Here is a 16,865-nt window from a genome sequence, read left to right as displayed (position 1 = left end):
GTTGTCGTTTTTAATTGGCATAATTAGTATCCCAAACTACAAATCATGAATCAAGATGAAGGGCTTTACTTTTTGTTTTAATATACTTATAGAAACTGCATCTTAATGCAGAGGAATATTTTGTCCTTAAGGAAAAGCATAATTGGAGGATTTAGCGTCAATACAACTCAAATAATCAACAATAAATTCTAAAATCAAAGAATCAACAGCAAACTTGTATGAATATTTAAAGTCATAAAATTATGCTCCCAGAAACATAATTTTAGCAACAGAGAAAACCTGAAAGAGCTTATCTAGTCGAGTGGTTTGTAAACTCTCTCCTCTGTAGAGCCCTGTTCCTCAGGGCTCTGTGGGGTAGGTCTGGGGAGGCCAGGTTTGCCAGACCACCAAACCTAGCTTCACCTAGAGAAATTCTACTTTTCAGTGTTTGTATGTGAGGCTTTCAAACAAAATTGTATTGAAAACTAGTTTTGCTTTTAAACCAGTTTGAAAAACAGGATTGTAACCTTCAGGCTACTTCTGTAATCTTGGTGACTCTGGGCCTCCATTTCCTCATCTGTAAAATATAAGAATGGTGCTATGATAGTTCATGCTTTTATTCTGAGCACCTCCTGTACATTTTTAAGTAAGAAAAACAGACCTCAAGAGAAGTTAAGTGGCTTACTGAGGCCATAGAGAGTTAATGACAGAACCAGGATTAGAATTTAACCAACAGCCCTCATTGTTGGGTTTTTTCTTTTCAATAAAAATTCCTACAAAGTGGGTATAAAACAATTGCAGATATTAATTCTTTGGAAAAGGTAGATATCAGGAGGTATATAAATAGCTTTAAAAATAGAGTTCTACTATATCATAAATTTGCCTTATTTAAAGCTGGTGTGCTACTGCAACAAACATAGATTGAACATTTACTTAATTTTACATTCATTCTTCAAGTTTATAGAAATATTTGGGGGAGTTGTTTGCATGGCCCATTTCTCTTTTCCAGAGTTATTTATGAGTTGTTTCTTCTTGGTAAATCTCCATGTAATCACTGGAGGCACTGAAAATCATTCCATTAATCATTCCTTTCATGTTTGTCTCACTGCATCTAAACTTAAAAGTATCACTACGAAGTTGTGAGGGTTTGGGAAGCAAGAGTCTCCAGATTCTGATCCTTTCATTCAACTCCTTTGCTTTGCTCATCTTCCTCTCTCCATCCCCTCCTCTCCAAATCAAGGGTATCCATGAAGAGGAAATGAAGTTCACAAAACAGCTGAGAGGTGTGTGTGGACAAGAGGACAAGAAGGGCAATCATGCTCCTTGGCCTTGATGGGGGGTGAGGGTGCTTATGGGCTGATTGTCTCATAGCCTTGGGCTTTTTTGTTTAAAGATAAAGTGAAACAAAACAGCTCACAGAGACACCTCCTTCTTCCCCCTCCTTCTGCCTCCATACCCATATGGCGCGCTGCTGCTGAGACCAAGGAATGAGTGAGTAAAGGTGTTGAGAAGTGAAGTATTGGTCCTAAAGAAATAAGTGTCCTTTTATAAATCAGTGTCAAGACTTTGTAATGTGGATCTCCTACTAATTTGTGATTCATAGCATTTGAACATAGGTTAAGCCAGCCTTTGCATCATGAAAAAGGACTTGGATATGCCCGCTACAGTAATGCAGTAATACAGTAGGAAACAGGGCAGGAACTATGTTTAACTTGCTTAAGACAGACTTTCTGAGGACATCACAGCACCCATTTCATATGAAAAGACTATTAGAAGCAGGTTTGGTAAGACCTGCACGTAGTAATATGTTGTTACTCATTTGTCAGGGTCACAACAAGCAAGGAAAAGTAACGCTGACGTAACAGTGATGTATAATTCAGTCTGACTTCCCTTCCCTCAACCTCTGGAGTAGACTTATATTCTGATTAGAGCCATTATGTTGGGTTTTTTTAATCCAGTAGTTTTACAACATTTCATATACAGTTGGCCTTCCTTATCCACGGGCTACGCATCTAAAGAGTCAACCAAACATGGATCGAAATTATTTGGAAAAAAAATTCCGGAAAGTTTCAAAAAGCAAAGCTTGAATTTGCCATGCTGGCAACTATTTACATAGCATTTACATTGTATTTACAACTATTAGCATAGCGTTTACATCGTATTAGGTATTATAAGTAATCTAGAGATGATGTAAAGTATACAGGAGGTTGTTAGGTTATATACAAATACTACACCATTATATGAGGCACTTTAGCATCTGCAGATTTTGGTATCTGTGCAGGTGGGAGTGTCCTGGAACCAATCCCCCTTGGATACTGAGGGCCGACTGTATATACATGTATTTAAGGTAAGATGTTGCTCTTGCCTTGGGCAAAGAGAGAGAAGTAATACTTAGACCATGTAAAAGAAGCATCTGACATTTAATCTGTTGGCTGTGTTTGGAATTTATTTCATAAGTCTGGGGAAAAAAACTGAAGAAATTCAGTTACAGTTGATGCTCTCTGAGAGGTTTTGATGGTTTTCTTTTGCTCTATGGGCTTGAGGGCAGGCAGACTATTCTGCAGTCTGCATTAGTCCTTGAATTTAAATGTTCTATGTGTTTGTACTTTTTTCCCCAAACACATTTTAACTGAATCAGATCATCTTCAAACAGTTGAGAAAAATCCGAGATTGGCTCTTTTGTTGTTCTTTGAAATAGGCTCACTTACTACCACATTCAGGTTTTGCCACTAAGTCTCCTTGCCCTTTAACTGTCGTTTTCATTACATGCTTGATTTAAAGCTCTATAGCCAGCAATAATATTACATAGTTATGGTCCAGAAAAGTACAAAATCCTCTTGAAATCTTTATGATAAGAAAAGTAATACTTGTTTAAAGGGACTCAGTGCCAAATCTTGCTGAAATCTGATTGTGAAGGAGGAAATCCAAAAAGGCAAAACAAGTTTCAGTAGAGATAAGACTGGGAAAGCAGTAGTTACTCAAAGAAGTTAAGACTGAAAGAGATAGTTGTACTCCTTGTCTTTCAGTTCATTTTGGCTTTTTGTTTTCTGGGGTTTTAAAATTTTAATTAGGTAGATATGGTATATCTCTTTCATTTGTATGTAATTCAAAACTTTAACATAGTAGTGATTTATATTTTCTGTGTGAATTTTAAGTAGATCCTTCCCATAACATGTAGTTATCTGTAAAAAAAAAAAATTGCAAGTCTGTCTTATAGCAAGATTAAGTTGATTTCTAAACTACTGTCTCATACCAACCACCATTTTCCACAGTATCCTTTCATTTGGAATTAATGTTCAAACTCTAGAGGAACCGTCTAACACTCAGAGTATAATCTGGCACCACTGAAAGTGCTTATTTGATTTTCTTATGGAGGTGCCATTAATAAAATAGATATACTAAGCAAATTTTGTAGAAGATTTAAAGAGCTTGCAGATTCAAAATTTTACACATAGTTCAGTGAGTAACACCATGAAAATACAGTGTACTGACAGGATTACAAAGGAAAGATGCAGTGTTGAATGGTAAATTTAGAACTTAAGTAATATAACATAGTATTACTGAATTAATTTAGGCTGACTCACAACTGACTCTTTTTGCCACACACCTGAAAGCTCACTTTCTTTATGAAGAGCGCTTAACCAACCTGGAGAGCTGTTTCCTTGGTTTTCCATGGGCGTGAATAGACACTTGTGATAGAAATGCTGATAGACACTTGTGTTCAGAACAGGCATGCTCTCTCCTCATTCATCTAGTTGGTGGGTTTTCAGCATGTGAATGTTGCCTGTGTTGTCTTCTGTGATTTGTGATTTACTCTTTGTTCTTCTTTCACAGCAGTCATTCAAGTCCCAGGATTTCAGACCGGGCTCAGAGTCTATGACACAGTAAGCAGCTTTTCCTCCTAAATAATTTGCAGTGATAAATAGTTGTTTGTTTGCTTGTTTTTTTTAAGGACAGTTTATCCATTTCCCTCTTCATAATACCACACTAAAAAAAATTATGAAATGCCTATTTCGAGGCATTAAAGAAAAAAAGCTAATACCCAAAACATTATCATTGTATATGTCTTAGAAATGCCTAAGGTAGATGAGCAATTTTTGAAGTATTTATTTTAAAAGATCTCTAGGAAATTTTTGTATTTTTTTGATACTTGCTATATTACTTAATAACATAAATAGAAAACCTCAAAAAAAAATACCGAAAACCTTTGCAAAGCACTTCTCAATTTTTATCATTGCAGATGATTTTGTACATAATCTGAAGCCCTGACTTCATATTCACACGTCACTAGCAAACTATCACATGAGTGTAACAACCTTGAACAGCTCAGGTGTCTGCTCTGCCCTCCCAACCCACCGCCACTGTCCCCACATTGGGTGCATGCCTACACACATGTGCACACAGAGAATCCCTGCTGAATGTCCTTCAGGAAAATATTGGGTTGGCCCAAAAGTTCAGGGGTTTCCATAATGTCTTACAGAAAAACCCGAATGAACTTTTGGGCCAACCCAATATTTATTCGTTAACCCTGCTATGCACTTTGACATTTAGAATATGTCTCTTCCAGGTCAGAAATTCTGATTTACATGATACTCTAATTTACAGGCATTATCAGATAAAACCGTGCATTATTTTATAATATTTCATTCTACAGATGAAAGACAAATAGAATTTTTAAATGGTATTTTTAAGAGTCACAGAATCATGACCTAGAAGATCCCTTAGAAATTCTACATTCCCTCTGTTTTACATTCAGGAAAACTAAGAGGGAAGACCTTGTGCAAATGTCACAAGGCACATTTATGTCAGCGCTTGAACCAAGCAAGACCTAAGTCTCCTGATTCTCAGACTACCAGGGTGTGTGTGTGTTTGTTTTTTATACTATATTCAGAGCTATTAGGCTCCTTGGTAAGATGTCATCTTTTTGTAAGTTTAAAAAATCTTTCTTTTTGAGAGATAAAATTATATTGATGATTATGTGATTATATATAGCCCTGTATTACATCAGAGCACAGTCACTCACATTATCACATTTGAGTCTCCCCATTTCCCTGCAGACCACTGCTCTGACCCCTCTTTTGCACGTGGAGAACCATGATCTGAGGGAGGTAGTAAGAGGCAGACCCAGTACCAGAACACAGATCCTGTGTTTCCCAATCTGCTGTTCTTTCCATGCTTTCTCTCTGCCTATCACACGACACAAATACACATCCCAGGTCTTTCAGGTTTTTGTTTTTGTTATATCTGCCAGGTGTGTTTTCAGTTCCGATCTCTGAACAATTGAAATTTTACATAATAGTTGATCACATAATAACTGGCTCTGAGGAGTATACTCAGTGACAGATCACCCACGTAAAAAAATACGCTGGCAGTGAGGACAAACTCTGTTTCAACAATCAAAAATGACCATATTTTAATACATTATGGGAACAGTCCTCTCTATGAACATTTTTATAAAAGTTTTTAAAACTTTTATCTAATATGTGAATGAAAGGTTCTGTAGTCACTCTGACTACTTTGGATACGTATTTTCAGGTGACAGAGAGATCCACATAATGCTCTCCAGATTAAAATTCAAAAAAGCCTCAAAAACCATCCCAGCTTGTTTCTAAGGCTGTCAGGGTAGCTTGGCTTCTCTTTTTGAACATAGAGCGCTTAAGAAGCTTCTGAAAATAAATTTTCATGAGAAGTTCAGATATGTCTAAATGCTCAATTTCATCTAAAGCCTTTGGGCTTTCCCTGTACTCATAACTTCTTAGAAGTAAGGATGAATTAAGATACATTTCTCATGACTTAAGAACTGTAGGCAAGTTGAAGGTGGAAATACTATAGCCCAGTATGTCATTTCTTTATTTCTGTAATTTACTTAAATGAGTCCACTGTACCCAAGTAAATGGATAGAGGCTAATTTTTTTGTTTCTTTGCAGCCTTGCCATTCAGTTACTAACATCTGCTCATTAGTTGGTTGACCAGACTTTGTAAATGAGCCACATAGGACTGCCTCTCACCACTTTCCACTTGAATTTCTTGTCTCATTTATACTTTTTAATTTTTTTTCAGAAATGTCAATCACTTCTGTGCAAACAATTTTTACACATTTTAATAAAGCTACACTCTCTTATCTTAAAAAGATACCAAGAAGAAACTTTTATAGGTTAATTTAAAGGCATTTTCTTGAAAGTCTTAAACTTTTACCTTTTATATCTCATGCCCCTATGATGTTATGATCTGCTGCCCAAGTCAGAGTTTGTAACGAAGCTTCTACAAATATGTTATAATCCATTAGTATTAGTATTAGTGTTCCCTAGTTACTAATATATTTTATCTTGAGTTTGTTGGGTTTTTTTTTTTTAAACATAGAATGTTTTATTTCATTAACAGGTTTGGTCAGAGAGAAGTTAGTTCAGATGGTCAATAGTATTAAAGGCCTTTATTTGTGAACACTCATATGTGAACTGAATGAATGAATGAATGCAATCTCTTCTTAATGTAGTGCAGCCATAAGTGTGAACTCCAAGTATCCGATCTCTCCTGCACTATATATTTTTCCATCTTTATAATAATCCTATTCCAGACTTCTTCAATTTCTTCTTCTTTTCATGAGAAGAAATTAGTTTACCTTTTTCCCCTAAAATACCCTACTACTTGCAACTTTTCTTTTTAATTTCTTCTTTTGATTATTCACTTTTCAGCCTTTTTCTCCTCCTCCCATTCCCCGCCCTTTCTGAAATCAGAATTATCCACTGTCAGGAGTGTGACATCACAGAGTTCCTTATATATTCTAAATATGTTCTTTATCAGGTACATGATTTGCGGATATTTTCTCCCGGCCTCTGTTACGCCTTTTCATTCTTTTAACAGTAGCTTTTGAAAAGCAAACTTTTTTTTATTTTGATGAAGTCCAATTTGTCAATTTTTTTCTTTTATATGTCATGCTTTAGTATAGTATCTAAGAAACCTTTGCCAAAGTTACAAAGGTTTTCTCCTATGTTTTCTTTTAAAAGTTTTATAATTCAAATTGGTTTCATATTTAAGTCTATGATCTGTTTTGTGTTAATTTTTGTATATGATGTGAGGTTTGGATCAGAGGATTCTGTTTTGTTTTGTTTGCATTTGGATATCCAGTTGTTCTAGCATCATTTGTTGAAAAAATAGCCATGTCTCAACTGAATGGTCTTTACACCTTCATTGAAAATCAATTGTCATTATAAGGGTAGGTCTGTTTCTGGACATATTCTTATCCATTGATCTACTTCTGTCTTTACACCAGTAACACACGGCCTTGATTACTGTAGTTTTATAATATGTCTTGGAATCAGGTGTTATTGGTCCTCCAGTCTTGTCCTTTTTAAAAGTCGGTTTAACTGTTCAGGGCCCTTTGTATGTCCTCATCAATTTAGAATAAGTTTTTCAGTTTCCACAACATAGGCTTCTGGAATCCCAACTTGTATTACCTTGAATCCAAAGATAAGTTTGGGGAGAACTGACATGTCGACAGTATTCAGTCATCTGCCTCATTAACATGAAATATTTCTCCATTTATTTAGGCCTTCTTCAGTTTCTCTCAACACTGATTGTTAGTTTTCAGCGTATAAGTCCTGCACATACTTGGCTGATTTATTCATGCATATCTCATTGGTAAATGGTATTATTTTTCAATTGCAATTTGCAATTGTTTGTTGCTAATTTATGGGAATACTACTGATTATTGTATGTTGATCTTGTATCATGCTACCTTACTAAACTATCTTGTTAGTTTTAATAACTTTTTGGTAGACTTCACCAGGTTTTCTATATAGACAGTCATACATATAAAAGCCAGTTTAGCTTCTTCTTTCCCAGTCTGGATGCCTTTCCTCCCTCCCTCCTTACTGCACTGGCTAGAACCTCCACTACAATGTTGAATAGAAATGATGAGAGTATATATTCTTATCTTCTTTTGTCCTGAAGGGAAGTGAGTGGGAAAGCATTCAGTCTTTCACCACTAAGTACATCATCATAGGTTTTTTAATAAATGCCCTTTATTCCTTCATTTCCTAGTTTGCTGAGAGTTTGTATCAGGAATGGATGTTGGATTTTTGTCAAATGCTTGTTCTGCACCTACTAAGATAATCATATGATTTTTCTTTTTAAATGTGCTAATATGGTAAATTACATTGGTTTTCAAATGTTAAACCAACTTTTCATTCTTTGAATAAACCCCACTTAGTCATGGTGTGTTATCCTTTTTATAAATTGGTGGACGTGATTTGCTAAAATTTTATTTAGAGTTGTTTGTATTTTGTTCAAGAGAAATATGGATCTGTAGTTTTATTTTCTTGTACTGTCTTAGGCTGGTTTTGCTATCAGAGTAAGCTGGCTTCATGGAATGCCATTCTTAAGAAGAATTCCCTCCTCTTCAGTTTTCTGGAAGAGTCTGTGAGGATATGATATTACTTTTTCCTTTTGTAATTTCTATTTATTTATTGATATTCTCTATTTGATGAGATGTTGTTCCCATACTTCCCGTTAGTTAAGTATGGTTTTCTTGCGTTCTTTGAAAGTATTTATAATAGTGGATTTCAAGTCTTTGTCTAGAAAGTCCGATGTCTGGGCTTCCTAAGGGACCATTTCAGTTGATTGCTTTTTCCCTTGTATGGTGCATACTTTCTTGTTTCTTTGCATGTCTTGTAACCTTTTATTGAAAACTGGATATTTTGAATGCTATAATGTGACAACTCTGGAAATTAGATTCTTCCCCCTCCCCGGGGTTTGTTGTTGTTGCTACTTATTGTAGTTGTTCGTTGCTTGTTAACTTCTCTGAACAAATTCTTTAATTCTTTAGTTGTAATGTGTTTGTCCACAGGAGTCTTTGCTCAGTTAGATTAGTGATCAGCTAATAATTGGAAACCGATTTCCTTAAACACCTGGAACCAGTAGGTCCCCCAGTCTTACCAGGTAGGGGCTCTGTGTGTGCTGTGCACACCTTCAACACCCAGCCAGGCAGTTGACACCTCTGTCTTAGCCTTCACTTCCTGTTAGCATAGAGTGTTAAGGTCAGCCAGCGGTGAGGGCTTAAGGCCTTCTCAGGTCTTTCCTGTGCATGCACACAGCCCTACACATGTGTAAGACCTTCTAGACTCCCACGACTAAGTCTGAGCTTTTCAAAACCCACATGGACAGCTTATTCCCCCAGCTTTTCCTTTAAAGTTTTTAGTCTGTTGTTTGCCTACTGTTATCCACCACTCAGGCAGCCCTGAAGTTAATTGTAATTGCCTCCCAGGGAAAAGGCAAGCTCTAAGATAAGTCAAATGCAGAGAGCCTTACAAGTGGTATCTTCCAGGAAACCACCAAACAGGTCAGATAATGACAATTCCTTGGGAATGAGGATTTGAAAGAGCTCCAGCCCTGTTCTGCTCCTTCCAGTGGATGCCAGGTTGCTGGCTTTCACCATAAACGCAGGCTCTTCTTTTTCAAGGTACCCACAGAGCCAGACAGTGGGGATGGGATAAGGTAAGTTAAAATGCCACAAAGCTCACTGTTCTTACCAAGTGTCAGCCATTCTTCTTGGATAAACATTCTCCAGGTTACTACAAGCTATTGGCTAATTTCCAGAATCTAAAAAAGTTGATTTTAACCATGCTTGCCAGTTTTCTCATAGCCTATTTGGAGCAGAAATTTTTCAGAAGTCCTTATACCACCGTTTTTACTGATGTCACTCTATTTCTTCTTCAGATGTTGTGTAGACTCACCAGTAAAGCTACATGGGCCTGAAGTATTCTTTTATGGAAGATTTTTAACTACAAGTTCCATTTGTTTAATAGAAGTAGAGCCATTAAGGTTATCTATTTCTTCTTATATAGGCATTGATAATTTGTATCTTTCAAGGAACTTGTCCATTTCATCCAGGTGGTTGAATTCGTTGACATAAAGTTGTTCATAATATTCCCTCATTATCTTTTTAATATTGAAAGAATCTGTAATAATGTTGCCTCTTTAATTCCTAGTGTTGATCATTTATTTCTTTACTCTGTTTTCCTCAGTCAGCCTGGCAAATGGTTTATCAATTTTATTGAAAAGAACAGCTTTGTTTTGTTGATTTCTCTTTATTGTTTATTTATTTTGTTTCATTGATTTCCACTCTGATCTTTATTTCTGCTTCTTTGGGGTTTAAGTTGTGCTTCTTTTTCTAGATTTGTTAGGTGGGACTCGAACTGTGTTTAATCTAGGGCTAATTATTCCTCACTACTGATACAAATCCCTTTTGGGTATTCTACCCAATGCGTTCTGAGTTTTGAGGTTTTCCATCCTGGCTGATGGGAATAGGTACTGTCCCTGGCCTCGGGAGATTTCCTCCGCTGTATATTCTCACCTGTACTCTGCTGAATACTTGGAGAGAACCTTTGCAAGTCTCCAAGTTCTATCACTCTGAAGCTGTCTCCTCTCTGGTAGTCTGTGAACTATAGCCTACCTGGTCTCCTCAGACTCCTAGCACTCACTCAGGGAGCCCACCAGGCTCCACACAGTCCCCATCCTCCTGTGCTGTGGCCTGGAAGCTCTCAAGGCAGCAAGCTGGGCAGTCATAGGGCTCATCTCATTTATTTTCCATTTCTTGGGTATCACTTTCCTTTGTTGCTTAGGATTCAGTGTCTTGAAAATTATTTCATATGTTTTGCCCAATTTTTTTGGTTGTTTTAGGGGAGCAGTAAATCTGGTCCCTGTTACTTCCTCTTGGATGCAAGCAAAAGTCCAGATGTTGTATTTTTCAGGGTAGCTTTCTGTTAGATCATATGTACATTATGAGAAAGAAAAGGTGGAGAGGATCACACGGTCTGATTTTCCCACAGTGATCAGGGAAAGCCAAAGATGTAAGATAGCATTTAAGTCTTAAAAACCATGTAGAGACAGTGTGAACAAAAAGAAAAGGACCTAGAAGTCAGAAGTATGGCAGGAGCTAAGGCACAATTGCATGAAAGTGCCTGGAATACCCTGAGACTAGCAGGGTATCTACAGGGTGGGGGAATGCACAGACCAAATATATATATATATATTTTAAATTGGGCCTGCCAGCAAGATACAGTCCAGGTCCACTGTGTCTGTAATCTTACCAGTTGCCCAAATACAAAGATTTCACATAAATGTAGATTTCTTATTTCTTCTGAAGTTCTGGACCACAGTTCCACATTCTTTGCTGGCTTCCATCCACTGGAGCTGAGTTAGTGGTCTCCTCCCTAAGATGAGTCATCCACTCTCCAGTTTACCAGGGTCCTGCTGTATTATTCCTGGCTTGCTTTCCTCGCTCTCCTTGTCACCCTGGCATCCACAGACATTTGAATTTTTACTTTACTGCTAAGGTGTAGGTTCCCTGGAGATAGGCAGTAAGTTATCGATGCTTTTTGCTTCAGAACTCAACTTTTCCTTTCTCTCTCATCATTTTCCTCCTTTCTAGACGTACTTTATTTGTTCTTTCATCTTTGTGGCTTCTGACCCTTTTCCTTCTCAGTCATCTGACTTCATTTTACTTACTTAGACATCTCCATATTAGTCTTCTCGGGCTGCTGTAACAGTACCACCGACTGGGTGGCTTAAACAATGTAAATATTATTTTCATAGTTCTGGAGCCTGGAAATTCAAGATCAAGGTTCCAACAGGGCTGGTTTCTGGTGAGGCGTCTCTTCCTGCCTTGCAGGTGGCCAGCTTCTTGCTGTGTCCTCACATGGCCTTTCCTCTGTGCACGTGTGGAGAGAAAGAGCTCTCTGGTGTCTCTTCCTCTTCTTATAAGGACACCAGTCCTGTAGCTTAGGGTCTCACCCTTATGACCTCCTTTAATTTTAATTACCTCCTTAAAGGCCCGATCTCCAGATATATTCACTTTGGGGGTTAGGGCTTCAACCTGTGAAAGAATACAATTCAGTCCACAGCAGTCACTGTTCAGTCCTCCTTATTGCCTGATTTTGAAATTCTTGTACCTTTTTCAAGCTCTGTTGTGGTGTCTCCCACCGTTCCTAGACATCCTAGAAAGGGGACACTGCCTTCCATTCTCTGAATTTCCCTTTTTTCATTGTTTTTGTATTTTCTTTTTTCTAACATAACTTGAATTACTAAACACTCATCCACAAAATATTTGTTTTCTATGTTACTGTTACTGTCGAACCATTTGAAAAGCTGCATTCCCCATCTCATAGGTCAGGATATCACTGTTTTCTTACGCATAAACTTCACCCCTTCTTTCACCCCTTCACCCCTTCTTTGTCAGTAAGGAATCTCCTGCTCTTTTACACACACTTTCTTCTATTTAATTTGATAAAATCTTCCTGGTTTTTCCCAGGCAGCTAATATTTTTCTGAAAGAAGTAAAATTTATTTTATTCTTGTCCCTTGATACAGTAAAAAGGAGCCAAACCAGCTAAGGTTTATTGTCTCTACGTTATTTTCAGTGACTCCCTGCTGCCCACCCACATATATAATCGCTCATATCACCTGTCGAATATTTTTCTCTCAGATCCTCCCATTTATCTCCCCTTTTTATTCCCACTGCCACTTCCCTAAATCCGAGCCCCATCTGAGCTGTTGCAGCAGCTTTCTCACTGGCTCCTTGTCTCCAATCTTCCCCTCCTGCAGTTCTGAGGTGGGCAGAGAACAGAGCCTTGAGGACCGCAGACACATCATGGATGTGCAGGGGAAGAAGAACGAGCAAACTGGCCGGAAAGTCACCCTCATAGAGGTAAGAGGAAACCAGGAGACAGTCATGTCACGGAGTCAACAGGAAGGTTTAGGAAGGCATGGTCAACAAGGACAAGTATCAAAGACAGCAGAAGTAAAATAAGGGCTGAAAAATGCCTTTGGGATTTGCAACCAAGAGGCTGTTTGTGACCTGGGAGAAGATGGTTTTGAATGGAGGGTCCTGGAAGCATGAGTCAGATTGTCTCCAGCCCGTAGGGAGAAGGCCCGTCAGGAGAGGCTGCTTCTCCCAGAAGTTGGACTTCAAAGGAAAGAAAAAGCTGTGCAGAAACTAGTGGAAAACACAGGATGTAAGGAAGATCTTTATACAGGAGGGAATGACAAGAATATTTATAACCCCAGAGCAAAGAGCCCCTTGAGAAGAGCCAGTCAAGGTGTAGGATAAGGAGAATAATTGAAAGAGTAGAATTTGAAACAAGAAGGTGGCGCTACTTTCTCCACTGAGACAGGCAAGTGAGACAAAATGAGTTTGAATGATGGTATTTTCTGGTGAGAGATAAAGTATAAGAAGGACAGGAAAGGACTTTCTAAAGAAGGCGGCCTCTGTTTTCTCTATTACTAGAAGTGAAGTTTGTCTGCTGAAAGTGAAAATGTTAAGCTCTATCACGTACACTTTTATGAAATTGATACTTAATGAGAATTAGATTCAAATTTTTCATAAGTATTTTTAGATTTGGATGGCAAAAAATAAAATCTCATTATACAGAAAGTTTATAAATCAATAGTTTTATAATCATGGGTGTTAAGGAATGACTTTTTATCACTGATACCAGAATTGGAAAACATATTTTGAAACAGATTTTTAGCTCTAAATAATAAAAACTTTAAAATCATTTATGTCAGAGAGAAAAAAATGCCATAGGCAGAATCTAAAAACAACCAATAAGCTGGGATCAGGAAGAATTTCACAAAATATGTGACAGATGAAGCGTTAATACCCTTAACTTATAAAAAGCTCTAAGAAGTCAAAAGGGAAAAGAAGTATATCAGTAGGAGAACTGGCAAACGGGGTGCATAGGACATTCTTAAAGGGATATATATATATATATATATATAAAACAGTGAACATACGAAAAATGTCCAATTACAGTGATCAAATTAATAGAAATTAAAACAATAAATGAGATGGTATTTTTCCCTCAGAAAATGGCAGCAAGCTTCAAACTGATACAACCTTGTGTTGATGAGAGTATGGGGAAGTGGGTTTCCTCATATGCTGCTGGTAATAGTATATATTAAAGCAATCCTTTGTGGAGTATAGCTTGGTAATACTTGTTTATTTTAAGTTTTCAAATTGTTCATGTCTTTTGACCTGAATATTCTACTTCCAGGAATTTACTGTAGGAAAATGTTTAAGTGTACATGCAGAGATTCAGTTAAAAGGCTACTCCTTCAAGCAGTGTTTTAAAAATAGAAGGAAAAAAATTCAATTTCTATGAATAAAGGATTGATTAACTTATTTTTTTTTAATTTATTTATTATCTTTTTTTTTTTGGCTGCGTTGAGTCTTTGTTGCTGCGTGCAAGGCTTTCTCTAGTTGTGGCGAGCAGGGGCTACTCTCCGTTGTGGTGCGCGGGCTTTTCATTGCGGTGGCTTCTCTTGTTGTGGAGCATGGGCTCTAGGCATCCAGGCTTCGTTAGTTTTGGCATGAGGGCTCAGTAGTTGTGGCTTGCGGGCTCTAGAGTGCAGGTTCAGTAGTTGTGGCGCACGGGCTTAGTTGCTCCACGACATGTGGGATCTTCCCGAACCAGAGCTCGAACCCGTGTCCCCTGCATTGGCAGGCGGATTCTTAACCACTGTGCCATGAGGGAAGCCCGGGATTGATTAAATTATGAAACATTTATGTAATAGAACACCATGTGAGAGCACCATGTGACTATTTCAAATAGTGAAATTATTATAGGAGTATGTTCATAGATGTGGCAGGAATGATGAAACATTTTTAAGTTAAAAGAGGATGATTATAAAATAGTTTTTATATAACATATGCATAAAATATGGAACAACATACATCAATAAATGTCAGTAGTTATCACTAAGTGGTGGAATTGTAGTGATTTTTTTTCCTTCATTTTACTGTGTGTATTTTCTAATTTTTCTACTCAGCATATATTGATATATATATATACACTTGATCATTTCTTTTTTTTTCTTTGCTTTTTTTTTATACAGCAGATTCTTATTACGTATCTATTTTATACATATTAGTGTATATATGGCAATCTCAATCTCCCAATTCATCCCACCACTGCCCCCCGTGTTCCCCCCTTGGTGTCCACACGTTTGTTCTCCACATCTGTGTCTCTATTTCTACCTTGCAAACCAGTTCATTGTACCATTTTTCTAGATTTCACATATATCCGTTAATATACGGTATTTGTTCTTCTCTAACTTCATTCTGTATGGCAGTCTCTAGGTCCATCCACGTCTCTACAGATGACCCAATTTCGTTTCTTTTTATGGCTGAGTAATATTCCTTTGTATACATGTACCACATCTTCTTTATCTGTTCGTCTGTCGATGGGCATTTAGGTTGCTTCCATGACTTGGCTATTGTAGATAGTGCTACAATGAACATTGGGGTGCATATGTCTTTTCGAATTATGGTTTTCTCTGGGTATATGCCCAGTAGTGGGATTGCTGGGTCATATGGTAATTCTATTTTTAGTTTTTTTAAGAAACTTGCGTGCTGTTCTCCATAGTGGCTGTATCAATTTACATTCCCGTCAACAGTGCAAGAAGCTTCCCTTTTCTCCACACCCCCTCCAGCATTTGTTGTTTGTAAATTTTCTGATGATGCCCATGCTAACCGGTGTGAGGTGATACTTCACTGTAGTTTTGATTTGCATTTCTCTAATAATTAGTGATGTTGAGCAGCTTTTCATGTGCCTCTTGGCCATCTGTATGTCTTCTTTGGAGAAATGTCTATTTAGGTCTTCTCTCCGTTTTTTGATTGTTGTTTTTTTTTAATATTGAGCTGCATGAGCTGTTTATATATTTTGGAGATTAATCCTTTGTTGATTCGTTTGCAAATATTTTCTCCCATTCTGAGGGTTGTCTTTTCGTCTTGTTTATACTTTCCTTTGCTGTGTAAAAGCTTTTAAGTTTCATTAGGCCCCATTTGTTTCTTTTTTTTTTTTTATTTCCATTACTCTAGGAGGTGGGTCAAAAAAGATCTTGCTGTGACTTATGTCAAAGAGTGTTATTCCTGTATTTTCCTCTAAAAGTTTTGTAGTGTCTGGTCTTACATTTAGGTCTTTAATCCACTTTGAGATTATTTTTGTATATACAGTTAGGGATTGTTCTAATTTCATTCTTTTACATGTAGCTGTCCAGTTTTCCCAGCACCACTTATTGAAGAGACTGTCTTTTCTCCATTGTATATCCTTGGCTCCTTTGTCATAGATTAGTTGACCAAAGGTGTGTGGGTTTATCTCTGGGTTTTCTATCCTGTTCCATTGATGTATATTTCTATTTTTTTGCCAGCACCATACTGTCTTGATTACTGTAGCTTTGTAGTATAATCTGAAGTCAGGGAGTCTGATTTCTCCAGCTCCGTTTTTTTTCCCTCAAGATTGCTTTGGCAATTAGGGATCTTTTGTGTCTCCCTACAAATTTTAAGATTTTTTGTTCTAGCTCTGTAAGAAATGCCATTGGCAATTTGATAGGGATTGCACTGAATCTGTAGATTGCTTTGGGTAGTATAGTCATTTTCACAATATTGATTCTTCCAGTCCAAGAACATGGTATATCTGTCTGTTTACACTTGATCATTTCTTTTAAAACAAAAGTAATTTCGGAAATTTTTTACTACAGCCCATTCTTTATGCATTTAAAGAAATCAAGGTCTGAGAGTCAGAGTTAAAAAATGCCTGAACTAGGACTTGATCTTCTGGCTCCAAGTTCAGAGTTATTTCTGTTCCAAATGCTTTGTCTTTTTCCCTTTTTTTTTTAACATCTTTACTGCAGTATGACTGCTTTACCATGGTGTGTTAGTCTCTGCTTTATAACAAAGTGAATCAGCTATACATGCACATATATCCTCCCTCTTGTGTCTCCCTCCCAGCCTCCCTATCCCACCCCGCTAGGTAGTCACACAGCACCAAGCTGATCTCCCTGTGCTATGTGGCTGCTTCCCACTACCTGTCTGTTTTACATTTGGTAGTG

At 37.4% G+C, this 16,865-nt stretch overlaps 1 protein-coding gene across 6 annotated transcripts in view; it reads left to right on the top strand.

Moving 5' to 3' along the window:
• The window catches only part of AHI1 (Abelson helper integration site 1), a 218,610-nt gene that overhangs the window by 176,714 nt on the left and 25,031 nt on the right, over positions 1 to 16,865 (top strand). For all 6 annotated transcript variants that reach the window (XR_016395216.1, XR_016395218.1, XR_016395215.1 and 3 more), the window contains 2 exons: positions 3,814 to 3,863; positions 12,579 to 12,681. Coding sequence is in view for 1 of the 6 variants with exons in the window: in XM_089922020.1 (XP_089778146.1) it covers positions 3,814 to 3,863; positions 12,579 to 12,681 (153 nt within the window). In the remaining 5 variants the exon portion in view is untranslated. The remainder of the gene's footprint in view (positions 1 to 3,813; positions 3,864 to 12,578; positions 12,682 to 16,865) is intronic.

This window comes from Delphinapterus leucas, chromosome 12, assembly GCF_059928025.1.
Source record: "Delphinapterus leucas isolate spDelLeu-1000000601 "Yukka" chromosome 12, BTC_Dleu_Yukka2, whole genome shotgun sequence".
NCBI classification, from domain to species: Eukaryota; Metazoa; Chordata; class Mammalia; order Artiodactyla; family Monodontidae; genus Delphinapterus; species Delphinapterus leucas.
This window is presented reverse-complemented; position numbering and strand designations above follow the sequence as displayed.